Source organism: Colias philodice, chromosome 6, assembly GCF_061535455.1.
Source record: "Colias philodice isolate Cphi_HAF_F1 chromosome 6, ilColPhil1 Martin Lab GWU primary, whole genome shotgun sequence".
In the NCBI taxonomy this organism is placed as follows: domain Eukaryota; kingdom Metazoa; phylum Arthropoda; class Insecta; order Lepidoptera; family Pieridae; genus Colias; species Colias philodice.
In genome coordinates, this window is record NC_143091.1 from 12,637,740 (window position 1) to 12,665,600 (window position 27,861).

The 27,861-nt window shown below is 32.3% G+C and overlaps 2 protein-coding genes across 2 annotated transcripts; both read right to left on the reverse strand.

Annotated features, from left to right (window-relative positions):
- Window positions 1–10,290: 10,290 nt before the first annotated feature.
- Window positions 10,291–11,196, reverse strand: LOC149488136 (uncharacterized). Its single transcript, XM_089695945.1, has one exon. The coding sequence runs from the start codon at window positions 11,160–11,162 to the stop codon at window positions 10,323–10,325; it is 840 nt and encodes a 279-aa protein (XP_089552071.1). The 5' UTR covers window positions 11,163–11,196; the 3' UTR covers window positions 10,291–10,322.
- Window positions 11,197–19,222: 8,026 nt separating this feature from the next.
- LOC149488137 (alpha-crystallin A chain-like) lies at window positions 19,223–20,003 on the reverse strand. Its single transcript, XM_089696850.1, has one exon. It carries the CDS (start codon window positions 19,952–19,954, stop codon window positions 19,283–19,285), a length of 672 nt encoding a protein of 223 aa, XP_089552976.1. The 5' UTR covers window positions 19,955–20,003; the 3' UTR covers window positions 19,223–19,282.
- Between the last annotated feature and the right edge of the window lie 7,858 nt (window positions 20,004–27,861).

The following is a 27,861-nucleotide window of genomic DNA, read 5'->3' on the forward strand; positions in this document are numbered from 1 at the left end:
ATGTTCTTTCTCAGGGTCTAAAGATTGTCTGTGCCAAATTTCATGAAAATCGGTTGAGAAGTTTAAGCGGGAAAGCGTAACAGATAGATCTTCAGCATCTGCTGTTCCCACTAGAAGGACCAATATCCGGTGTTCTTGCTTGTTAAAAGAAAAACAGACAGCGGATACTAATGACGATAAATACTATTTTATAAATATTATTTGCTCCATATAATGAGATAGCGATTAGGTCATTTACTGCCTCTTTAATCTGATTGTGATTAAGTCTATTGAAGATAAAATCGATAAATAAAAAGGCAATGAAGATAATATTGTCTCTGCAAATAATACTTCCATATCTATAACAAAGAAGGCATTAACTAATCATAGAACATCCTCTTAGTGCAATATTGTCAAGGAATTCAACAACATTGTCATTAATTAAATGTTTTACGCTAGTTTTTTGAAGCGAAGCGAGCGAAGCGTGACGCGTCTGCTCATTTGCTCTTTGATAGTTTAATAGGAAGGAACGGTCTGTCCGTAGCTAATACTAGTCATTTAGATTATACGCAATTTACCAATCGATTAGGAAGAAATGATAATTATCTGCTGAACTTGTCTTAAAAGGGGAAGATTTATATTTACAGCTCGGATAAAGTAATAACTAATAAATTACTTAATCGATTTTAAAAATAACGCGACATAATCCTAATTGACGCGAGCCATTTATATTTCTTTCCATTACGGGCCAAGAAAGTTATTTATAAACAAGTCTAGTCTTGAAATTATATTTTGAGTACAATTTTGCATTTCATTCATCAAACTGAATAGTAGGTATTTAACAAAAATGTGTTTTTCTATCCCTGTAGCTGTAGGTACAATGCGAACAAACTCACGATCTCTGACTAGAATGCATGTTCAGTAGGTACAATCGCCTTTGATTGCAATAGATCTGTTTCTACTTACTACATCCGCTACATTGTCTCATTGATAATGCTTGTGTTATTATTCAACGTTTTGTGAACTGCTTTCTGTTTCAGAACGAATCGGACAATAAATGTAACAGATATTTTTTGCAAATGAATATTTTCGAACAGTTTGTAAAAATAATATAAATGTAAAAATCTGCCTGTATGTTATACTTAAAATATATAACTAACTTAAGCATCGATTTGTACGATGTGGAGATTAAAAATTATGTTGGGCAAGCTATATTATTTGAAAAAGGTGTTGAAAATTTTTAACCCTAATAATATAGAGTAATTTATTACCTACGGGTGAAACCACAAGGCACAGAGACATTATAATCGTTCATTTGGATGCTTTCGCTTGACAAGATTTGTTTCCTGCTGGGATAAAGATGAATTGTGGCCTAACCCTTCCTTCTACTCTAGCTAAATGCAGTGTCATCAAACTTTACTTTCTAAACATGCTAATTCTATGACATGTTTGGTACAAAGACAGTTTGCGGATTCGAGAAATAACATTGGATAGGTTATTAGGTATTATTACACTCCCACGAGTACGGGATCTATGCGGGGTTTTCCTTTATCTACACGAGCGAAGCCGCGGGCAGATAGCTAGTAATTAATATAATACCTCAGATAAATACCTCTGTGTTACAAATATATACAAAGAGATTCGCAATAATGAAGTGCTTGAGAAATCTGGGTCAAAAGGAATAAATAATATAATGTAAATAAATAATATCCATACAATTGTTTATTGGTATTAATCTCTTATTACATTTATTGATATACCACTTCCTCGCGTCTGTTTGTACTTGCAATATTATACTTATTATTTCATTACATATTTTATTAATCAGTACGCGATTGATTAATTATCTAGATTAGAGGTATCGAGATTATAACAAGAAATTTCACTCGTGTTTTCATTAAACTGCATTATTTATGCAGTAATACTGCATTTATGCAGTAATACTTGGTGTTGTTAGTTCTTGTGTGTAGTTATTGTCGTTAGCAGTGCATAACCGATGTTCCCAAAACTAAAAAGGTTCTAGGGATGTATTTATACAGACACTGCCAACACTACGAAAACAACAATTAAATTATTTAATGGAAATTGTGAAAATCGATCCGAAATTTATTATTTTTGTACATGAATTATTTATTTTCGCTTAGATCTTCAGCGCGTCAGAGAATCTTAACATAAAATATTATAGTATCTTCACCGTGTGTGACGCGCTTTAAAATACATTAAGAATCCACAGAACGTAGAAATAAATGGATTCACAAAGCATTGCACTCGTGCTAATTCTTTAAAAACTATTCCAATCTCGAAACTCTTACTTTCATTATAATTTTATTAAAACTTTTCTCTTACATTATTTTATGTAAAATAGTTTGAGAACAAAAATATACATGACCCATAAGTCTTAGAATTGAAACCGGGCATCGAACCCTGAACATCGTGTCAAACTATGTGTAAACCTATGAGAAACCGTGACGTCATAAGGTGAACAAACGCACTTGCACGAATTGGTGTTTTTATATTATCCGATACAATTTTAGTGTCGGATCCGATATCGCACCGATCACACGACTTATAAACTAGGTAACTTATAAGTTATAATCTTGTCAATTCTATTATATCGTACATTCTTGAAATTTATTACAATGTTAATAACCGATAGTTAATGAGTTATCACATTATAATAATGAGTTTTAGAAAGGCAGTAATTATACATACCTGACATTACAAATTACCATATTATCTTCGTCATGTGACACAGCGCTAGAAATGATACTACCTTATGGAACAAGAGCTACCTACATCTGATATGTAGAATACCTATCGAATTCTTAGAGCCTTATGCTTTCTTGTAAGCTGTAATGATGCAGTGCTATTTTATATCATATTCATATCGTGAATACGAAAGCTTATGTACTCTTTGTTCTATAATGCAAAAACACATGTACATATTATCAATTATGTATACTTAGCCAATTTTAAGCAAAATATAGGCAAGTACACTACTATACGATACGATACGATAATAGAAAGATTTTGAAATATACCTGTATTTGAGTTTGGTGAGTTTGAAATAGAATAAAGCTTCGATTAATGTATAAAGTAAAATAATCCGGACGATGACGACCTTCTAGCAATAAATCACAATAAATCATCGTATCGAAAATTGTAAAAGGCGCAATACGCCAAATTACATTTTGGCGGCAAATATTTGTCATTCTAATCACGTTTTAAAGCTGTGTTACGAAGTCTACCATTACAATGTACGATGCTTTGACGATGATATTTTAGTTAAATGACGCCCAAATATGTTACTCTTTGTGATAAAATATGATTTCAGACAAGTACTACAAGTACTACATATTTCCTTTCCTATTATTGTGTATTTTCATAATGAACCAACTTCAAGAAAAGTATGCCTTATACTGGAGACTTTTTTGTTCTTTTGTTATTATCTTAATATCCATACTAATATTATAAATGCGAAAGTAACTCTGTCTGTCTGTCTGTTACTCAATCACGCCTAAACAATTTGCTTGAAATTAGGTATGGAGATATTTTGATACCCGAGAAAGGACATAGGCTACCTTTTGTTGCGAAATATGTACCACGGGCGAAGCCGGGGCGGACCACTAGTAGTATATAAATCTCGTGTCACAATGTTTGTCCTCAATGGACTCCTAAACCACTTAACCGATTATAACAAAATTCGCACACCATGTGCAGTTCGATCCAACTTGAGAGATAGGATAGTTTAAACATGTAGGTACCACGGGCGAAGCCGGGGCGGACCACTAGTATTAAACTAAATATTAAAATGTATACGTTTTATAATCATAGGTTCAAACGGCTTTTTCAATGGATGGTATTATATTCAAAAATAATTTCTGATGCAATTGTAATATTTCGGAACCCAATATCTTGCTAGCGGTTAAACCCGCATCATTCTACATTCCACAAATGCAACCCATATCAGTTGCTGGAAATAATTACAGTTAAATAATTAAAATTATTTATTTTTTGTTAGCCCAAAAAAGGAAACAAAAATTATACTAAATAGATAATATAATTAAAACATATCTATCTATACTAATACTATAAAGCTGAAGAGTTTGTTTGTTTGTTTCAACGCGCTAATATCAGGAACTACTGCTCCGATTTGAAAAATTATTTCAGTGTTAGAAAGCAAATTTTTCTAGGATGGCTATAGGCTCTATATATCATCACGCTAAGACCAACAGGAGCGGAGCACTGCGGGTGAAACTGCGGGGCACAGCTAGTGGGTAATAAATATGCATTGAATGTAGCCTACTGCCTAAGCTTTCGTAGGTTTACATGAATTTATTATAAAAGAAAAAATATTAAAGAATTTACATCTCATAACATCTCAAAGTATGTACTTAAATTCAATGAGTCGTTAATTTATCCAAAACGCGTAGGAAGATATTTTGATGAATAATTTATATTTAAAAAGAAAACTTCGCGATCCGCGTTCTTTGACTATGGGCTGCAGAAATTAAAAAGTTACTTTATGACATCACTGTTTTTGTATGAAAACTGTGAATTTTTTGACCATCTGTGTTTGAATCACTTATAATTTTGATTTGACGTATCAAGACCATATTATTTAATTATAAAGGTCTGGTCATACTAGTAAAACAGGATTTTATTGGATTTATAATATAATAGCAGTAGGTAATAAATGTAATATATGAGATTTACCACTTTCGATGCATTCGTCTGCATCTTCGCTTCAACCATATTAATATACAAGAACAAGTTTGAATCTTTTCAATATTTACTCAATTACTTCAGTAATAAGACCATATACAACAAACACATAAGCGAATCAGTGATATTTTATTTTCATCCCATACTTTAAAATACATTCAAACATTTCTTAACGATAGTTTGGATAAGAGTTAAGTGAAATATTTTTTACATAGGTAGTCGATGACACCCAAAACCCAAAAATAAGATGTGGAAATATGTGGAAGCAAAAAATTCATCAATGTAATAAATCACGTAACATCAAAAGAATCTCAAATATGCTAAAATCTGACCTATTCTTGACAAATGACCTTGAACTCGATATATAGGTGTAATAAAGCAGAATTAATTCATGTTCGATATCAGTCTTGGTCCATTGAAAAGTTACATTTGTGGTCGCATTTTTTAGAGGACGCAATTTTATTTTTTTGATGTGTAGGGGGGGTCAGTGTGAAGCTATCACCAAGTTTGTGGGGTCGCCACCCTTGTCCCACGGCCGCCATCTTGAAAATAGCGGTTGAAATGGTTTTTACGATATATCTCTTAAACTATTTATCTGATAATAAAACAATGTTAACATTATTCGTTGCAAATTAAATTCTCTACAACTTAGGTTCAGTAACTTTTTGTCGTAGAACCATAAACAAAAAAGTTATAAGCGAAAATGTTCAGAAATTAGAGATGTTTATATTTTTCAATAAAACTTTTTTTTATAAGTTTACGAAGAAATTATATCAGACCATTTTTGTAGATTGTTTTTCGTAGAACAACTTTTATTTACAACATTTTTTCATTAAGTAAATAGCTAAGGTTTTACAGCCATCCGAAGTGAGTACTATTTTTCAGTAGTAACTATACATAATAAATTGGCTATTGGCTCTTTTCCCGGACTCCACAACAATGGAAGCACACTGCAGAACATTTCAGCCCTGCTTTTCGACGTAAAAAAAAACGCACTTCCAGACTATACCTCCTGGGTTGTGGGGAAAAGATTCAGTAATTAATTATTAATAATACTGTAAAATTAATTATTAAAAATATTATTATAACAAAAATAAAATAATTACTGGTGACAAATTATTATTAGTACACACATAATATATCGTATTCTGTATAGTAAAGAGTACTTAAAATAGTACTCACTTCGGATGGCTGTAAAACCTTAGCTATTTACTTAATGAAAAAATGTTGTAAGTAAAAGTTGTTCTACGAAAAACAATCTACAAAAATGGTCTGATATAATTTCTTCGTAAACTTATAAAAAAAAGTTTTATTGAAAAATATAAACATCTCTAATTTCTGAACATTTTCGCTTATAACTTTTTTGTTTATAGTTCTACGACAAAAAGTTACTGAACCTAAGTTGTAGAGAATTTAATTTGCAACGAATAATGTTAACATTTTTTTATTATCAGATAAATAGTTTAAGAGATATATCGTAAAAACCATTTCAACCGCTATTTTCAAGATGGCGGCCGTGGGACAAGGGTGGCGACCCCACAAACTTGGTGATAGCTTCACACTGACCCCCCCTACACATCAAAAAAATAAAATTGCGTCCTCTAAAAAACTCAAGGTCAGGCCTAAAAAATGTAACATTTCAATGGATCATCTGGCATATTAATATAATATATTTTATATAATAAATCAGTAAAAATCTACGTGTATATGTGTGAATCTTTAAGCAACTGTAGTAGTAAATCGTCATTTACTTTACTTGTATGTACGAGTATGCATTCTCATCTATACTAATATTATAAAGAGGAAGAGTTTGTAATTATGTATGTATGTATGTATGTATGGTTTTCACGCATAAACTAAACTACTGAACCATTTTGCATGAAATTTGGTATGGAGATATTTTGATACCCGAGAAAGGACATAGGCTACCTTTTATTGCGAAATATGTACCACGGGCGAAGCCGGGGCGGACCACTAGTTTTAAATAAATACTTATATAGATAACTAGTGGTCCGCCCCGGCTTCGCTCGTGGTACATATTTCGCAATATAAGGTAGCCTATGTCCTTTCTCGGGTATCAAAATATCTCCATACCAAATTTCATGCAAATTGGTTCAGTAGTTTAGGCGTGATTGAGTAACAGACAGACAGACAGAGTTACTTTCGCATTTATAATATTAGTATGGATTAACACCCAGACACAGAGCAAACATCTATGTTCATCACACAAATATTTGCCCCGGGTGGGGATCGAACCCACGACCTCTGGCTTGGAAGGCAGGGCCCCTACCAACCAAGCCAACCGGCCAGTCAAATTCAATTCAAAAGATATAACGAATTTTTAAAAGTGTCAATCTACAGAAAATAGTAGATATACTGTTCATTATACAATGAGCAGGCCGTAGTGCGGGACGGGGTAAAGGTGATTTTCATGTGATTAAAAATTAAACCTATAGTCCGACCTATAAGTAGACTTTTCACTGTCACGATATCGCTATCTATGCGGGTGAAACTGCAGGGCATTGCTAGTATTATATGTATATAAATAATATTCTATCTTCAATAATGATAATATAGAAAGGTATGTATCGTACGGAATGTGGAAATATACTCGTTCACATTTCACTCACTAAAATGAATATTATAAAAAATGAAATATGACAAGTTACATTTTACAAGGATATTTCAATATACTTTTTACAAGGATTGATAACAATTCTATTAACCTCTATCAATATAAATAATACTTCTTCAATGTGTGTACTGATTAAAAAAATAATCCTTGATAGGTTTTTGACTCCTATACACAAAGGATTGCGTGTTAAAAACTTCTTTTCGAACAAAACAAAATTGACCTAAATTTTAACGAACCATTAACATATTAAAGTATATGATTTCTAGAAGTGTATCGAATAGAATCAGTAATCGAATGATAATTAAAATCGATTTAAATTTAATAGCATTTATAGTTCGAATATAATATATCGTTGAACACGGATGTTCCTTTACAGGAAGTGTTGATTATAGTAATGGTACATCTGCGTATAATAAATTAATAATATAACATGACGTTTTATTATAGAGCAGCATAATAAAACTATTTCTTATTATATTTATGGGAAATTGTAGATAGATAAAAAATAACTGTGTACTTACTTGTTTATAATTCCGGGTATCTTACACATGACGGAAACTAAAGAATAAACATAATATAGGTAATCATAAACTACAAAAATATTTTTTTATTAATGAAAACTGCACCTAACTGATTTAAATATAAATACCTACCTTTTTTATTTTCTTTTTGCGCATCTTAACCATACATTTTTCTATTTATCAATAATAGAGAAGATATCTTAATCTCGTGTCACAATGTTTGTCCTCAATGGACTCCTAAACCACTTAACCGATTATAATAAAATTCGCACGCCATGTGCAGTTCGATCCAACTTGAGAGATAGGATAGTTTAAACATGTAGGTACCACGGGCGAAGCCGGGGCGGACCGCTAATAATATGTAGAGTATCTAAATTTGCGACAAAATAAAAACAAAGAAAATAAAAAAGTCATGTACGAATGTACTTCAATTTTTCATACCGAACCAAATGTTACTACATCACAAAAAATGTGGTATGATAATAATATAATATTACTAGCTTTCCGCTCGCGGCTTCGCCCGCTTTGTCTAAAAGCTAATACATAACCTAACTAACCTTCCTCTTGAAACACTATTAAATAATTTGGAAAATCCAAAAGTGCACGCCTCATAATTTTTTTTTAATAAATATTTATTAATTATTATTTTTGTTTATTTAATAACAATTAAACCACATCGAATCAGACCCTGAAAAATGAAAGGGTTCTATTCCTGAGCATACTCAAGCGTAAGAGAAAAAAAAGACTCGATTAGTAAAGTATTTCGGTCGCTATCGTGTTAACAAGAAAAAGGATCCGCACATACAGACACACGGACGTCCAAGACAGAACTTCTTTAAACTGTTTTTTAACTAGTTTAAATAACAAAAATGACATCAAAAATATCATGAACGTTAAAAATAGTGTTTTTTCTTAATATGTGTGTGTATGTATTATCTTACAAGTGCAATGTATGATACATAAAGACATTTTAAGTTTGAAAAATCAGATGTTTTGCGCGAAGTGACAGTAGTACCCACCTCAACGCTTCGCTTATGAGGCGTGCAAAAAATTGCATCAAAATCCGTTGTGCAGTTTTAAAGATCTATACAGACAGACGCGGGAAGCGACTTTGCTTTATACCTTTATGCTGAGGTTCGACCGACCCGTTATTTTTTTTCCAATTTACATTTAAATAAAATGCATACCTGTCCTTATTTATTGCAGCTATATCCGAGGATTTGTCAGCGGATGACGCTATTCTCTTTTTCCTTCTAACAAAGGATTTAATATTAAATCTGTCCTGTTCATATTACATATTTTGTGACCTTATGAAAAACTGAAGTTTGTTTGAACGCGCTTTCTCTGGAACTACTGAACCGAAAAAATATATGTAACCGTTAAATATGTAGGTGAGCCCTGAGTGCTCAATGCTTTATACGTACCACGGGCGAAACCACGGCGGACCGCTAGTAAAAAATATAGGTAAATACAGAAAAAAAGAAACTAAATCTTCCCGCGTATAATAATTATATCACATATGTAACTTAATGAGTATTAATTTATAATCTGGTCTGACGTTTGATGTATTAAGCCGTTAATCCCAGGATAATCAAGTCAACTTCCGGGAATATTGTGGAATTGCTTTACAGGGAATTTCGCGAATTAATCATTATATTAATAATTTGCATCAAGGCATTGTCACTACACTTATGAATATTATTATAAACTAGCTGCTCCGGCAGATGCTGTTCTGCCCTATTGCCCCGTTTTTTTGTTGTTTTTTCTCCATAAGAACCTTCTTTGGGTTAACAAAAACATAAAAAATGCAAATCTGTCGAGCCGTCTCTATATTTACACTTAGCAACACATCTTTTGGGATTTTTTTTATTATTTAAATACAAAAGCACTGTTTCTGTATCGAAAACTTTCGTAATAAGACCCCCATTTTATGCAAAGATGTATCACAATGTTGCTATTAATTTTTATCAATAGGCTGATTTAATATTAAAAAAATATATAAATCGTTTCATTGATATATCACGGACGTATGATGATGACATAGTTTTAATTAGCGTTTGTATAATGAGACGACTTTACAAGGTTTTCTGGCCAAATTAAAATGTGATGAATATTTGTGACGCAAATTACAACTAATTATTTAGCACATCAATACTACCTGCTTGCTTATGCATATTTTCCTCAAATTAAAAAGCGATTTGTTATCTTTAATGATGCGTGAAAACATGTACTTTAAAAAACTCAAAATGTTTAATACGTTTGTCAATGATAACAGAGGAAAATACCACAGTTTCCGTATCGGTCGAGTGACGTAGCATTTTCTATTGTTCGGTTCAATTCAAGCAACTCGGTCCCAATATGTATTCGAACTCCGTTTCTGCCATTACGAGTGAACGCTAAACGCATACCAACCAAGCAAAACACTGCAGATAAAATTATTTATTTATTACTCTAACATAAAATTAATACGTTACACTAATCGGTTCCAAATCACTGACTTCATTTGTTTCGTAAGGAGTTGTGTTGAGTGTGACGACTTCAATGTAAGGGGTCGTGGCTTCAACCTCTTCAACTTTTGTTGTTTGTTTTTCTTCTTCTTCGGGTACATTGGTAGTAGCTTCTGCAATACTAGTGGTAGGTTGTTCTGAAGTCACCTCTTGAGATGGTGCAGTTGTTTCTGCTTGTGTAGTCGCCTCAGGAACATCAGGTTGAGTAGGTGGGACAGTAGTCACCTCTGGAACTTTTTCAGGAGCAGCAGGAGTCACAGTTGCGCTCTCAACTGGTTTCACGAATGGTTCTTCAACTACAACTATAGGAACTACTCTGTCTTCATAAACTCCTTCATTCTTACCCTCATTGGGTGTAGTTACAACTAAATAAGCGTCACTGTATAACTTCGCAGATACATCGTTGGTATTCACATTGTTTGGCAAAGTAGCTGTGTATAAAAATTCACTAGCAATATCACGATCGTCATCCACAGTTTTCTTGTTTCCTTGTAGATATATGTACTTGCCTTTAATTTTCACGCTTAGGTCTTCACTTTTGTAATTCTTGACTTTGACTATGACATTTGTGTAATCCTTGCCAGCTTCTATTTGAGGTCCAATATCAGAGAAGTTAGGGAACATTTCAATTATGGGTTTAAAAATACTGAATAAGGGGAAAGTAGAATAAATAGAACTCTGGTCCGCATTTTCATCTATAATCGCTGTGATGGAGCTATGCACTGGTTTGTCAGCGGGAAAAGCGATGGCTATTGAAAGTAGCGAAAACAAAACGATTGATCGCGCCGGGAGCATTTTGAAAGAAACGTGCGCTTGTGTAAATTTTGTAAAAAAACTGGCTGTCGCGAGATCGTCGGAGGTTATATACAAGGAGGGGTATTGCGAGGCGGTCGAAAACCGGCCCCCATTACGGTAGATTTTTGATACAGATGCTGCAAGGTGAATTTTTTAACCTTCAACGAGTCGAGTACTGTTTTGGTGTATTGAACTTTTGGTTCCTCTGAAGTACTTTATTATTGTGTTATCGGCGAAATAACTTTTAATAAATAGCATGGAACCGTTATTTAGGAATTGCGCGGTAATATTGCTTTTTATTGCATACATGATAAAGATCGATAAGTATTACGCCTTTCATTACTGTTATTATTGCATGTATCTTTTTTTGTAAGTGTATATTTATTCTGTCAGTTTTTAGAGATAGGAATTCTTACTTAACTTGAATGGGAATGTGACACAATCGGAGCTATAATATATATAGTTTTAATGATAGTTTGGAAGTTTGCAATGTCACCTTGTTAATGCAATGGGTGGTCCGAATGGTGATGACCCTATGTTTTCAACACATGCTTATTTTTAGTATTTTTATTCGGACGCAAAAGTCATATGACTAAGTTTTTATTAATCTAATCAACATATTTTATTGGGCATCCAATTTGATGAATAATGTGCAGCGGTGTTATTAAAAGATACTGTTAAATGAATGTGATTCTAATACTCCAGTCTAATAGTGCTTGTTTTAGTAAGCCCTCACCCTCGTATGCTTACAAATCTAATTTTCCTAATGCAATTTGCATGCCCTTCTTTCCTCGATCCCTGATAGCCTTGATTGCAGTTAGCTTAACCGCAGATCCACCACTGTTCCATAATATATTGCAGTTATTACGAAGCCTTTAAAATTACTTCGTAAATAAACCCTTATAAGCAAAATTTATAGGACAATACCTCAGTTCTGGGTCGTAACAAAACCATTACAATCACTCTAATTGAATAAGCGGCTTATGATTACACTAATGTTTCCTCTCATTTTACAATTTTTCATGACCCATTCACATGACATAAACTTTTGTTATGCAAATGCAATGTATTTGTACTAATTGTTTCACTGATTGGTTTATGAAGGTTACCACAATGTTCTCATATGACTTCAAATACTTATTTTAGGTAACGTTTTTTTTATGAAGAAGGCAAATGAGCAAATTCCTTCCCTGGTGGCCAGGTAAGTCTTATATCATAATAGTCGTCTGTAACAGAAGGTATTGCTTACCAGAAAATACACGCGACAGGATGTAAAATAGCTGATGATATTCATGTACTTTTAAGGTATAAAAAATATCTCTCATTTTAGATTTATTTTTTACTAGCTTTCCACCCGCAGCTTCGCCCGCGCAGTCAAAGAAAAACCCGCATAGTTCCCGTGGGATTTCCGGGATAAAACCTATCCTATGTCCTTTCTCGGGTATCAAAATATCTCTATACCAAATTTCATGCAAATTGGTTCAGTAGTTAAGGCGTGATTGAGTAACAGACAGACAGACAGAGTTACTTTCGCATTTATAATATTAGTATGGATTTTTTACATTTCTCTGCCACTTCTGCTTTTACTTCTGCTATTACTTATGCCTTTATATAACTATTTATTTTTTACTGCTTTTTCATTTAAAATTACTTCTTGACACTGAGATATTTTAAATCTCCGTTCAGGATGGTTTTAAAAGAAGACGTTGACACAGCTATGCAGAAAGTCGATATGAAAATGATCCCTTCCATACCCCACAGGGACACTATTAATACTAAACGCAAACGTCACGTTGAGAGAACTTTAAATTTAAATGCTAGTATATTTTCCGAATGGTCACGTATCTCCTGCACGTGATATTTCTGCCATCATCTCGACTTAGTTCGTGTTATCTTCGGTTTTTCACTAATTGAAGGTATAACACAATATTGACTCTTAAAACCATGATCGTAGAGTTGAGATTCCTTGTTTTGTTTTAGCCCACTTACCTTTATCACTCTGAAATGTATTTCAATTGTATTTGAATATTTTTATACAATTAGATTTAGATTTTTAAAACATTAAAATGCACCCACTTCTCCTGTAGCGTTATTTAAATACGCTTAATTTAAACATTAAATTAGAGCAAGTTGAACTAGTGAAGTTAGACCATTTTATTCAGTGAAATCTAATTTCCTAAAATACTATTCCATCTAGAACTACATAGTAAGAATACAAAGTGTATCTTATATTTTACAAATATACTACATGTTATATTAAAATGATATGCTCCAACGTATTGGATAATTTATATTTTGTTATCACAATAATTTCACTTTTTTCTACAAAGGCTTTATGTAAATTTCATTGAAGGTTATTTTAATCAGTGTAACATGAATATGGCTAAGCTGCGAGTAATGCGATAAACTCCATGCACTCGGGAACACGATACGGTAATGGCCTTGATTACAAATTCTTGCAATCCCATAATATGAAACTTTTTACGTGTATGTGATAGAGGTTTCAGACCTGTGTTGAGGATTTTGGCAATGTACGTTAGAAGGTATTTTGTTTGTATTTTGCACGCCTCATAAGCGAAGCGTTGAGGTGGGTACTACTGTCACTTCGCGCAAAACATCTGATTTTTCAAACTTAAAATGTCTTTATGTATCATACATTGCACTTGTAAGATAATACATACACACACATATTAAGAAAAAACACTATTTTTAACGTTCATGATATTTTTGATGTCATTTTTGTTATTTAAACTAGTTAAAAAACAGTTTAAAAAAGTTCTGTCTTGGACGTCCGTGTGTCTGTATGTGCGGATCCTTTTTCTTTTTAACACGATAGCGACCGAAATACTTTACTAATCGAGTCTTTTGCACGCCTCATAAGCGAAGCGTTGAGGTGGGTACTACTGTCACTTCGCGCAAAACATCTGATTTTTCAAACTTAAAATGTCTTTATGTATCATACATTGCACTTGTAAGATAATACATACACACACATATTAAGAAAAAACACTATTTTTAACGTTCATGATATTTTTGATGTCATTTTTGTTATTTAAACTAGTTAAAAAACAGTTTAAAAAAGTTCTGTCTTGGACGTCCGTGTGTCTGTATGTGCGGATCCTTTTTAGGGTTCCGTAGCCAAAATGGCAAAAACGGAACCCTTATAGTTTCGTCATGTCCGTCTGTCCGTCTGTCCGTCTGTCCGTCTGTCACAGCCGATTTACTCGGAAACTATAAGTACTACAGTGATGAAATTTGATGGGAATATGTGTTGTATGAACCGCTACAAAAATATGACACTAAATAGTAAAAAAAAGAATTGGGGGTGGGGCCCCCCATACATGTAACTGAGGGATGAAATTTTTTTTTTCGATGTACATACCCGTGTGGGGTATCAATGGAAAGGTCTTTTAAAATGATATAAAGTTTTCTAAAAAACATTTTTCTTAAAGTGAACGGTTTTTGAGATATCAGCTCTCAAAGTCGTAAAAAGTATGTCCCCCCCCCTCTATTTTTATAACTACGGGGTATAAAATTCTAAAAAAAATAGAGGTGATGCATGCTAATTAACTCTTTCAACGATTTTTGGTTTGATCAAAGTATCTCTTATAGTTTTTGAGATAGGTTGATTTAACTGTAATTTATTATATTTGCTGCTACGGAACCCTTTGTGCGCGAGCCCGACTCGCACTTGGCCGGTTTTATTCTTGTTAACACGATAGCGACCGAAATACTTTACTAATCGAGTATTTTTTTTTCTCTTACGCTTGAGTATGCTCAGGAATAGAACCCTTTCATTTTTCAGGGTCTGATTCGATGTGGTTTAATTGTTATTAAATAAACAAAAATAATAATTAATAAATATTTATTAAAAAAAAATAATGAGGCGTGCACTTTTGGATTTTCCAAATTATTTTTTTTTGTTGTTTATTAGCATTATGTATTACTGACTGCGCTTCGCGGTTTCACCCGCGTGGCTCCGCTCCTGTTGGTCTTAGCGAGGTGATTAATAGCCTATAGCCTTCCTCGATGAATGGCCTATCTAACACTAAAAGAATTTTTCAAATCGGACCATTAGTTTCCAAGATTAGCGCGTTCAAACAAACAAACCCTTCAGCTTTATAATAATGTATACTACTTTATAATAATACATTTATTATAAAGTTTATAAGTATTTTATTTATATTTAAAAATCTAACATTTCATTTTTGTTATGTTAGTTACAGTAACTTTGCAGCGATTTTTAAATCTATACAACAAAAATATTCGTCCTTCTTTATAAATAAAGTGTAATATTTAATTAATGTAGATATAACTAACCGACTCTACACCAAAATTCATTAAAATCGGTCCAACACGTCAATAAGAGAATTAAACATAAATAGATTCAAGAGATTATTTTCACTAACCTATAGGTACAAATGCATGTTTTTATTCGATGGATATTGCGTGAGCGTATCGAGGGCATGAGGAAGCCACAATTATGGCCGACATTATGTGTTTACTGTTTAGCGATGACAGCTGTTTCACCTGTGACCGTACACGGCCGAGCTAGGGTCAGGCATGAAATAATTATTTCATACAAAAAGTCTACTGTAATTTTTGATCGTGCATCGAACGGGGCAAGGCCCAAGGTAATCTTACATGCAGAATAATGCATATTGCATAATCCTTTTACTTTTCTAGATATTTATATTCGAGATGCTCGAATCTCCACTTTTACTACCTTATTTCCTGATAGTGTCGTTTTTCAAGTCTCAATACAAGAACTCCGAATATTAGTCGTAAAAGACAATTATGAATTACTTACCATAGGTATAAAAACATACTGAAAGTATGTTTATTCATTAAATATCTTCTTCTATTTATAAGGTTCTACGTTACACGGTACATTATAGTCTAGTGACGATAGATCATACTTTTTGTTTGTTTGTTTGAACGCGCTTATCTAAAAAATTCTATAGCCCATTTATCGAGGAAGGCTATAGACTATATTATATTATTACGCTAAGACCAGGACACGCGGGTGAAACCGCGAAGCACAGCTAGTGCTAATATATAACATGTGTCCCACCATGACGAAAAAACTAACAGCAGAAAACCAGCGAGTAAAAAAATTACAAGCCTATTAAAGTGTACTTTAAAAATGTTCTTCACTGATTAATTCTCTTCACTATTTCTTATACGAACTGCTCCTGCAACACTGAGATTTCGTTTATCTACCGAGCATCGAACCCGAGACCTCTAACTAGTTATGCGAAGGACACGGTCAGGCTCCTGGAGATTAAAAAGTAAAGGTATCTTTTTACTTCGTAAAGAAATATTATTTATGTAAAAAAGACTAATATTATACAAAGAAAAGATTACTGCAGCAATTTCAGAAGGTTACAATGATAAGCTCTACGTTTTCAGCTAGTAGGTACTTATTAAGATATATTATTTATAAAAAGTAATAATAAAATAAACATCACTATAAAAACTGCAATAATTAAAGTAATGTGCCTGGTAAAGTAAACATTTCAAACTATTTATGATGACTCATAAACTATAATGTACGCTATGTTCAATGGTTATCAGTGACCACAAAAAGTAATTTAGATTATTTCTAAATATTATGGTAAAGTTTCAATAATATGTATATTATTATACATATTTAGTTTAAAATCCGGATTAATACTTAATCCCGGTTCAAACGAGCAAATAATAATAATAATTATTTATTTATTATTAGAACATCAGAGGTCCACTTGTAAGTATTATTTCTTAATTACTATGTTACAAAGTTACAAAGCTAGCGTCAAATACTAATAAACTATATCGTGATTTTCATATTAAAAAGCAGATAATATTGTTGGAACTTGGGAGTATCTTTCATATACATGGAATATAACATTGTCATCATAACTTAAAAGATGAGCTTCATACAGTTTATTTCCTTACAGATTGCCTAACTGTAGATTAAAGATAGTGCTGTTGTCCTGCTGCTCTACATAAGTAGAGCAGCAGGAGAACAGCTCACTGTTTCATCATTATTATTATTTAAGTTTGTACAATAAAATATATAAATGAGATTTCTTGTAATCGTCGAGATACAAACACGAATCCTAGAAAAACATTATGAAATTTTTGTATCAATTTAAGCATTCCGAATCGGTGGAAAATTTTAAAAATATGGTATGACGATTCAAAAGTGCTTCTAGAAGAAGTCTTATTGAATAAATAAATGTCTGAGTTTGAGTATGAGTTTGAGTTTTGAGTTTGAAAGGAAGTTAACATCGGCTACTCTTATCTCTATCGTCTATACTCATAAAGTACAATCTAGCACACGATTATCATACTCATCACTCATACTTTGTGTAAAATAGAAAGTCCTGTAAATGTATTTACCTCACACAAAGGTGTGACATAGGTATATACCGTTGTTAGTAAACACAGCTGCAGTGCGTGTCAATTGTCCAACTTTTGTATAAAACGCAGACGGAAAGCGATGAGTTAAGGAAATAATGTTTTATTATATGCGTAATATGGTCATATTTGTTATTATTGTACTCACCAGAAACTAAGTTTTATATACATATATTGTGCTGTTTACTTCTTATTTATGAATGAAATCAAGAGATGTCAAGGTTTAACAGAGGCTCTGAATGTGCATATTTTTGTCTAAATACATAAAACATAACATTAAAATAAAAATATATGTATGGAGAATATAAAACCAAAACCAAAAAACATAATATTATGTATTTGATTCAGCAAATATTTTACACTTAGAATACCTACTAAGTACTAACTACTAACTAATACTACCTTTTTAATTACGTCAATAGCCGTATCAAAGCATGAAATTTTAAATACACTAAAATTGAGAAAAATATATATAGATCGTGTTATAGGTTTCTGACTTATATTACACTAGCGGTCCGCCCCGGCTTCGCCCGTGGTACATATTTCGCAATAAAAGTTAGCCTATGTTCTTTCTCAGGGTCTAAAGATTATCTGTGCCAAATTTCATCAAAATCGGTCCAGTAGTTTATGCGTGAAAACCATACATACATACATACATACATACATACAAACCTTTCCTCTTTATAATATTAGTATAGAAAAGTGTAAAGGTTTAACAATTATGTTTGAGTGTGTGCATTGAAGGACTATTATGTAGAAGAGTACGATAGACTTAATACTTAGTTAAGATTGAAAATTTAAATATAAATATTGTTTGGGGAATACATAAGTATATTATTAGAGCTGAATTACTATTTCAATTTATAAAAAATTGTTTGCTATAAATTTCAATATTTACAACATTTAAAAAAATTTAAGTACTTGCCTAGGTCGGTTATGTTTTCAAATGAGAAACCGCTTCAAGACAGGAATAATTTAGATTTTAGCCGATCCTTTTCAATCAGTACAAAAACATGGTAAAATTAGTGAAATTTCTGTAAAATGATTAATGAATCCAAAAGCTATTGTGAAACATTACGAAGCTAAAAATAACTTTGTTATTAATATTCTCAAAGGCTTAATATTTCTAAAAAGTATTTCTGACACATTCGTTCCCTTATATTTAAATAAAGATAATAGTGTGATTTTATTTTTGCATAAAATCTAAATTAGAAGTCACGCGCGTAAATTCTTTCATGCTATATCTATTGTAATTAGTACATTTTCTTTCGTTATATTATTATTACTGAGATAATAACAAATTAAACTTTATATTGGTATAAGTTTTAAATTGATAATTAATTTATGAAAGCAAACATATTATTTCTCAGTCAAAACAAACAATAGATTTAAGTGAATGACAATATTGTTTGACTGAATATATTCTAACGTGACCACATTTCTAAATATAACTCATTAAACACTACGTTCATTGTATTATCCAATAGATTATCGCAAGCCATTACCAAAATAATATCACACGAAAATTCTCGAAGTTTCTAATTCAGCACACATAGGAAACAATAACAAAAGAATTCAGTGATAACACCGGCCAACCACGTCCGTAGTTACGTCATACGCATACTGCGCCACACAGTAACAAATAAAACACTACATATACAAAAAGGATTTATTAAAATACTGATTTATAAAAACATACTTATTCTAAATATCACTTAAGATTGGACTTCGTTCGCTGCGCTGTTCTCTGCCTCGTTCGTCAGGGTTGGGCTCGTGGTCGGTTCCCGGTCCGCGCCGGTCGTGGGTTCCTTCTTATCTTCAACAGGACCAACTGTGGCTACCTCCTTGTCTTTGTTGAACGCAACACCGGCTTCTGTGATAGGCACGACGCGCTTCTCAACCCTCTCCTCAGATTGACCGTTCAATGGCACCGAAATTTCGAGGATATCGTCCGTGTAGATCTTAGCGGTCACATCGGAAGCGCTGGCGTTGGACGGCAGGGTGTAAGTATAGAAGAACTGGCTGGCGATCAGGTCGTGATCGTCCTTCTTCGCCTCGTGGGAACCATGGATGAAGATGTAATCTCCCTTAACTTCCACCTTCAGGTCGTCCTGTTTGTAGTTTTTAACGTTGACGATCACTCTGAAGTTCTTGTCGTCGACTTCGATTTTGGGGCCGAAATCAGCGATCGAGGGAAACAGGTTCCAGATTGGCGAGAAAAAGTTCATGAAGGGGAATTTCGGGAAGGTAAACCATGGTGCGTCTCCCGCGTCGTCGAACTCGTCCGGGACCGGGATGCTGAAGGGGTCCGTGGGTTTATCGGCCGCCGGGAGAGCGGCGGCGATAGCGAAAAGCGCGAAAAACGCGAACAGCCGCGGTGATAGCATGATTGACGTGCGTTGCTCACGGGTTGGTTAAAAAAACTGCCGGCGCCGTGGGAGGTGTAGGCTTTATAAAAGTGGTGGGGGGTACAGGGCGAGCGCATCGCTGCACCGGCGGTGACGCACCTAGAGTTACATTACAGATGCGACACGCATAGATAGCCGCGAACGATCCGGTTAGACGTTTAGAGAAAACATAAAGATGAAAGTATTTTTATAGGGTAACATTATTGAGCGATGAGCGTAAGGGAACATCGTCGGTTTTTGCTAGCGTTCTATTACGAGACTGTTGTGATTGTTTGTAATTAATCGCTAATTTTAATGAGTTCCGCTTAATGTACTTTATTTGTGATAAAAGTTAATTTACAATTACTTTTTGACATAATATTTACATAAATTACATAACATTGTGTAATTTTACACGTATTTGTTTTGTAAGATATAAATAATGTATTTTCCGTGATGACTTTTTGTAGAGATTTTAATTAATGCCAATGATTAAAATTAAAATCAAATGAAATAATATTTAAATTTCATCGCACAAAATATTTAATTAAACTATCTTTAAAACGACATTCGCTCCGGGATAAAACAATTAAAATTTGCTTGATTCTTGCAATTGATACACTTGCATAACCAGTAAGCTGTTTAAAATCATATTGTATCATTTAAAATTTAAATAATTGAAAATAAAATAATGGACATTTTGTGAATAATTTATTTAACGGAAAGTAATGACAAAATAAACTCCAGAGGCATTATCTCTTATTCAGGGATGGCTTATTAATTTGAGATGTTTAATGAAAAAAGTAAAAAGGAGACCTCAAAAAAGTTTATGTACCTATTGATTAAAAAAATATATATTATAAATGAGGAAATAATAAATTTATCTGCATCCATAATTTTCCAAGAAACTAATAGCTATGATAATTTAACAAATTGCCTAACGAATTAAGAAAATTTCCATCCCATTTTCATTTAGGTTTCCTCATAAAACTTAATTGTGCTACTAATTAGATAACCATATTCGGTGTTATCACAAATCATGTGCATTTAGCTTTAAAAATTAAATTATACCCACTTACTTATATTAAGTAATTGACAACTAAACAATATTTAAATAATGTTTTCTTAATGTTGTAAAAAAGTAAAATGCATTGCTCACACATAAATTGCTGACCCAGACATACAATTTTTAAAAAGTAGTATGTATTCAAATATTTAAACAACAACTGTATTGATCTAGTAAATAATAGCGAAGTCTCAATAATAATGTAGGTTCAAAACTATGTCTGTTCGTCCGTCGGTCACCAGGCTATATCTCATGAACCGTGATAACTAGTTCTTAACATAAATAATTTTAACACAATGTTTTAAAACATTATGCAGGCATAAAGTATTGTACCGCATCTGTGTACTAACAATAATAATCAACTCCGTGGCCTTGTAAACGCTTCTAGACTGATCGGTACTCATTTACTTGGCTACAAACGATGTTCGACCAACGTGACTCCACGATGTTTGAGTCAGCTCATATAATCATGTTTTTCATATTGCTCTCGTTTTCCCTTAAGGAAAATTTTGGTAAACAATGTTTATTATGCCTACTTTGTTAGGATGTGTGAATTTTTGGTAATTTTAGCAGTTTTTATATAGTTTGTTGTTTTAATTGACTGTTTCGTTTCCGATTTTTTTTAAGTATCTTAATTTTAAAATAAGGTTCTGACTTCTGACAGTAATACTTTTTAGCAAAAAAGGAAAAGGCGACTTATTTGTTTTTCTTTGACTTATAAGCAATAAATTTAATATCCATTCATTCGTAAAAGAATTCACGTGATTCGATTGTGACATGTGTTATATACTTATTTATAGTTATTGTTTATATTGTTTTTCCATTTACACATTTAACACAGACAGACCTTAATAAGACATTCTAGAAAAAAAAAATAAACAAAAACATCATAATCACATGTTTTTGTTTACCGTGCCATAATCATGCTCTGTAAAGGTGTAGGTAATAGGCCCACTTATTTTTTATTAGTATATATCAATTATAGTACCTATTACATTATCTATGTTATATATACTTCCTTAATATTACTTGTGATACAAATAACATCTCATTATACAGTAAAACATGCCAATGTAAAATATATAATAATCTATACTAATATTATAAAGCTGAAGAGTTTGTTTTCAGAACGCTCTAATCTCAGGAACTGCTGGTCCAATTTGAAAAAAAATTTCGGCGTTAGATAGCCCATTAATGGAGGAAGGCTATCTTAATATATATAAATCTCGTGTCACAATGTTTGTCCTCAATGGACTCCTAAACCACTTAACCGATTATAATAAAATTCGCACACCATGTGCAGTTCGATCCAACTTGAGAGATAGGATAGTTTAAACATGTAGGTACTACGGGCGAAGCCGGGGCGGACCACTAGTAGGTATATATATTGGGGCCCATAATGCCATGGACGTACACAAATATTAGCTTTTAGCATGGAGAGAAGAATTAAAGTAACAAAGGAAATCTTCAAAGTAAATAAACCAAAAATTATTATATTTCAGGTTTTGAAATTAATTTTCTAGCTTATTTACTCACTTTGTAATGATGTTTTAATTATTTTTATGTTTCTATAAAACCTTTTGTAACTTTATTATGATGACAAAAGGAATTTTAATTTGAAAATAAGAAAATAAAAGAAGAAAAGGTACAATTTTTTACTATTGTTCGTATTCGCAACGTTTCGAATTTTGGCACAATTCTTATTGTATATAATTTATTACAATTCTATCGAACTACGATTCTATCGAAAGAAAAGGTCAATTGAACACAATATATTATTGTGAAAACTAGATTTCCGCCCGCGGCTTCGCCCGCGTTTTCAAAGGAAAACCCGCATAGTTCCCGTTCCCGTGGGATTTCCGGGATAAAACCTACCATATGTGTTAATCCAAGTTACCTTCTATATGTGTGCTAAATTTCATTGTAATCTGTTGAGTAGTTTTTACGTGAAAGAGTAACAAACATCCATACATCCATACAAACTTTCGCCTTTATAATATCTCTTCTTCTTCTTCTTATATATAAAAATGAATCGCAAAATGTGTTGGTAAGCGCATAACTCGAGAACGGCTGAACCGATTTCGATAATTCTTTTTTTATTATATTCCTTGAAGTACGAGGATGGTTTTTATGTAGAGAAAACGTAAATATGTACCACGGGCGAAGCCGGGGCGGACCGCTAGTCTTTATATATAAAAATGAATCGCAAAATGTGTTGGTAAGCGCATAACTCGAGAACGGCTGAACCGATTTCGATAATTCTTTTTTTATTATATTCCTTGAAGTACGAGGATGGTTTTTATGTAGAGAAAACGTAAATATGTACCACGGGCGAAGCCGGGGCGGACCGCTAGTTAATAATATAATAATAGGATAATTTTATTGAAGTCGTATTAATGTTAAAAAATATATGTGGAAAAAATGAATTCGTCTTTGAATGTAATATTTATTTTTTTTTGTCCATGCATTCTTCAATTAATCAAAATATATATTTTTGAATCTATCAGCCTTAAATAAAACCTTTATTTACGATCTTAAATATTGAATTTGTAATTAAATATACTTGAGAAAGTACAACTATTAAGCAGCCAGGTCAGCTTATACCTATTAAAGTTTAAGTTTCTTTAAGTTCATAGTGACTAATTGTGTTTCAATGTGTTCATAAATTCAATATTTTATCTATCCGAAAGAAAATCAAATCCTTTTATTATAAGAATAATGTAAGAAGAATGTTAGTGATTGATTTCTATACAATTCACAGGTTTGTATGAAAAAGAAATCAAAGATCTTTACATTATATTTTTACAGTGTCGGACTTGTCATAATATTATTTCATGATCGTTCAGATATTACCATTTCTCGGGCCGTATTTAAACGTTAAACGAGAATGGATGAATCTATACTAATATTTTATAGCTGAAGAGTTTGTTTGTTTGTTTGTTTGTTTGAACGCGCTAATCTCGGGAACTACTGGTCCGATTTGAAAAATTATTTCGGTGTTAGATAGCCCATTTATCGAGGAAGGTTATAGGCTATATTATATCATCACGTTACGACCAACAGGAGTGGAGCCACGGGGGTGAAACCGCGCGGAGCAGCTAGTCTATTAATAAGCATGGGATTTGATGAAGATTTAAATTGATAGATTATTATTGTGAAACACTTATGGGAAGCCTCTCGAAGCTTTAGCGTTTCGTAGCTAATGGGATGGGCTGATGACGATGATGTTTATCATTGTGTATTTGCCTCACTGATCGATTAATAAAAAAGAAGTATTTATACTCAATATAGCTATAACAGTTATTGAAAATAACATTTTATCTCTACTTTTATTTTGCTTTTACGTGTTACTAGTCCAACCCTGTATCTAAGCGATAGACGTTTAGGATCCCTAATATTATACGACGAATCAATAACAACATGACGAACGAAGGTCAGAATAATCATTTATTTATTTTTATTCTAACACCAAGATGTAAAAGAATAAAATATTATATTGATGTAGGTTCTCGTAGGTTTTCCCTCCGAGTGATTTTGTATTATTTTACCTTCCGTAAAGAAAATCTACATAATATTATGTGGGATATGTTTATAAAACTCACTTCGTATGAAACAAACATATCATATTATAGGCTAATACAATTGTCATATTATAAATTAAATTTATAAAGTTAAGTAAGAATCTAACCAAGAACTATTGCTATTAGGCTCACGCGATAAAATATGCAGTAAATAAGAGTAAATATAATGGTTTATTAGAGACAGAGAAAAATAATAGTTTTACCGCAAGGAGATTCAGCACAAAGTAAAGAGTAAACGAAAAAAAACATACATAACAAAGTACATAATCAACCTTAAACTAAGTAAGTTATACAACATAAACAAATGTTATATTTTCTCGAAATTTAATAATTCTTATGGATGTAAATAAAGATAACAAAAACTTTTATTTATATGACTAATGTTTCGGATGTAATTTAATTCAAAGTAAAAATGTTAAACTTAATTGTATCGTATGAATCATCTTCTATTAAGTTTTATCAAACAATTGTTTTTGTCAACTGTTACGTGGAATTACCTAGAATTCACATGACTCAGTTTACTTCGAGTTGTTTTTACAATTTTCCACTAGCGTACCGCCTGTCCTCTCCCAAAGTCCCAAATGAATGCAAAAAATATCATAATATTTTAAACATTTTTTACTATTTTAAAATGCATGACACATATTATTTCATGCGTACATGTACATGTTCATTTGTATTTATATTAAAAACGCAAAGAAATACAACTATAGTTTGGATTTTTTTATACTTTTGCCACGTGGTATTAAATAAAATAATTATAACCAAAATAATAAATGTAAAGTGTAAAGAAATTATAATAGGAGTACTTTAAAGTCATTCACACACGGTGAAGATACTCTAATATTTTACGTTAAGATTCTCTAATATAAATTTTGCGTCAGTGTTTCGGGTCATTTGTAACAGGATGGCGGTTCTACAGGGGTCTTAGTACGCAATGACAAAAAGAAAAATGATGGTCAGAACGCTTATACCGGATATCTTAAGATACTGTAATATATTTTTATACTAGCAATGCCCTGCGGTTTCACCCGCATAGATAGCGATATCGTTACAGTGAAAAGTCTACTATAGGTCGGACTATAGGTTTAATTTTTAATCACATGAAAATCACCTTTACGGGACGGGGGTCCCGCACTACGGCCTTTTTTTTTTTTAGTGGGGAAATCTTTCATAGATACCCTCGGCCTCCGGGGGAGGGGCCGTGGGTTATGTCGGATTCCTACCGACCAAAACCCCACTGTGTTCCGTCAAGACGCATATTGGTAGAATTCCTCCGTGACCCCCGCACTACGGCCTGCTCGAACAGTATACCTGCTATTTTCTGTAGATTGACACTTTAAAAAATTCGTTATATCTTTTGAATGGAATATCCAATTCTTTTCATTTAAAAAGTATTTTGCTGGTATTGAAACAGTCTATAGTAAAACATCATTTAATGGGATAAGGATTAATATATGTGTATGGATAACATGGTTTGATTACTGTCGGCACTTCTATTTACTTTGAAAACGTAAAAAAGTTGTTGTAGTAACTTAACTACTGAAGATGGACATATGGTATCGCGGACTTTCTTGTAGATATTGATTCATTCTATAATATCGTAGAACATTTTTTTGTTCTATCTTCAATAGATTCCGCAGCGCACGCGATGACAGAAGTTTTATTGAGGATTTTTTTACACCTTGGGTTACATTATTGCATTTTTGGTAAGGATCTCTAATTTTTTTGAAAATGCAATATAGCCTATGTTGCTCAGTAAAGATGCAGCTTTCTAATGGTGAAAGAATTTTTGAAATCGGTCCAGTAGTTTATGCGTGAAAACCATACATACATACATACTTACATACATACTTACAAACTTTTCCTCTTTATAATATTAGTATAGATTAGAGAATCTTAACATAAAATATTATAGTATCTTCACCGTGTGTGATGCGCTTAACAAGGTTTAATAATTTGTGAAGTATATTGATCAAATCTATAAATTCGTTTCACTAAAGTGAAATTATATTATAAAAAATTGTATATTGTAATAAATTGTAATAAGAAAATTGAAACAAATTGAAATTGAAAATATATATTATTATGACCTGATTCGCATTTAAAGAACCATATGTGTTATACTTATTTTTATTACGAAAGTAAATAATAAAGCAATAAATTATTTATGTTTGATATGACCGTGTTAAATGATATTAACTTGAGCCACCTGCGACATCCGATTATGCATCGAATTCAATATTGTGAAATTTTTTCTTTTAAATTATTCCTTTTATTCTCAGAATGAGAATTAACAGATAAATTGGTTCAGTTTTTAACGTGATATAACAATAAAGACAGACGTATCTACACTAGCACTCAAAGATCACGTACATATACATAATAGGGAAAAAATTTATTGAAATTGATATTTAGCTAAATTGCACAACAATCAATTTGAATGAAAAAAAAGGGCCGACCGACAGGTGTGTTAATTTTTTAAATAAAATTATTAAAACTAATATTCAATGTTGTACAGAAAAACCTTAGTCTTTATTTGTGGGCTGAAGCTTAATGAATACAAACTAACATCAAAAATAATAAATTTTGATATAAGGGTAAAAAAAAGGGTACCATAGTGCCATTGAAATAAAACATAACACCTGTGAACAAGACGTAATCTCGATCTATGAAATACACTAACACTATTCAAACCTGAATATCTTTTCAGCTCATATATTATCGTCCAAACATTTCTAAGAATCTCAACATACAAACATTCTGGAAAAGTTATTTATTTCTCGGTAACAAATAAACAAAACATAGATTTATGATAAACACGCTAATAAACGAAATTAATTACGAAATAATTTGGAAAATCCAAAAGTGCACGCCTCATAATTTTTTTTTAATAAATATTTATTAATTATTATTTTTGTTTATTTAATAACAATTAAACCACATCGAATCAGACCCTGAAAAATGAAAGGGTTCTATTCCTGAGCATACTCAAGCGTAAGAGAAAAAAAAATACTCGATTAGTAAAGTATTTCGGTCGCTATCGTGTTAACAAGAAAAAGGATCCGCACATACAGACACACGGACGTCCAAGACAGAACTTTTTTAAACTGTTTTTTAACTAGTTTAAATAACAAAAATGACATCAAAAATATCATGAACGTTAAAAATAGTGTTTTTTCTTAATATGTGTGTGTATGTATTATCTTACAAGTGCAATGTATGATACATAAAGACATTTTAAGTTTGAAAAATCAGAT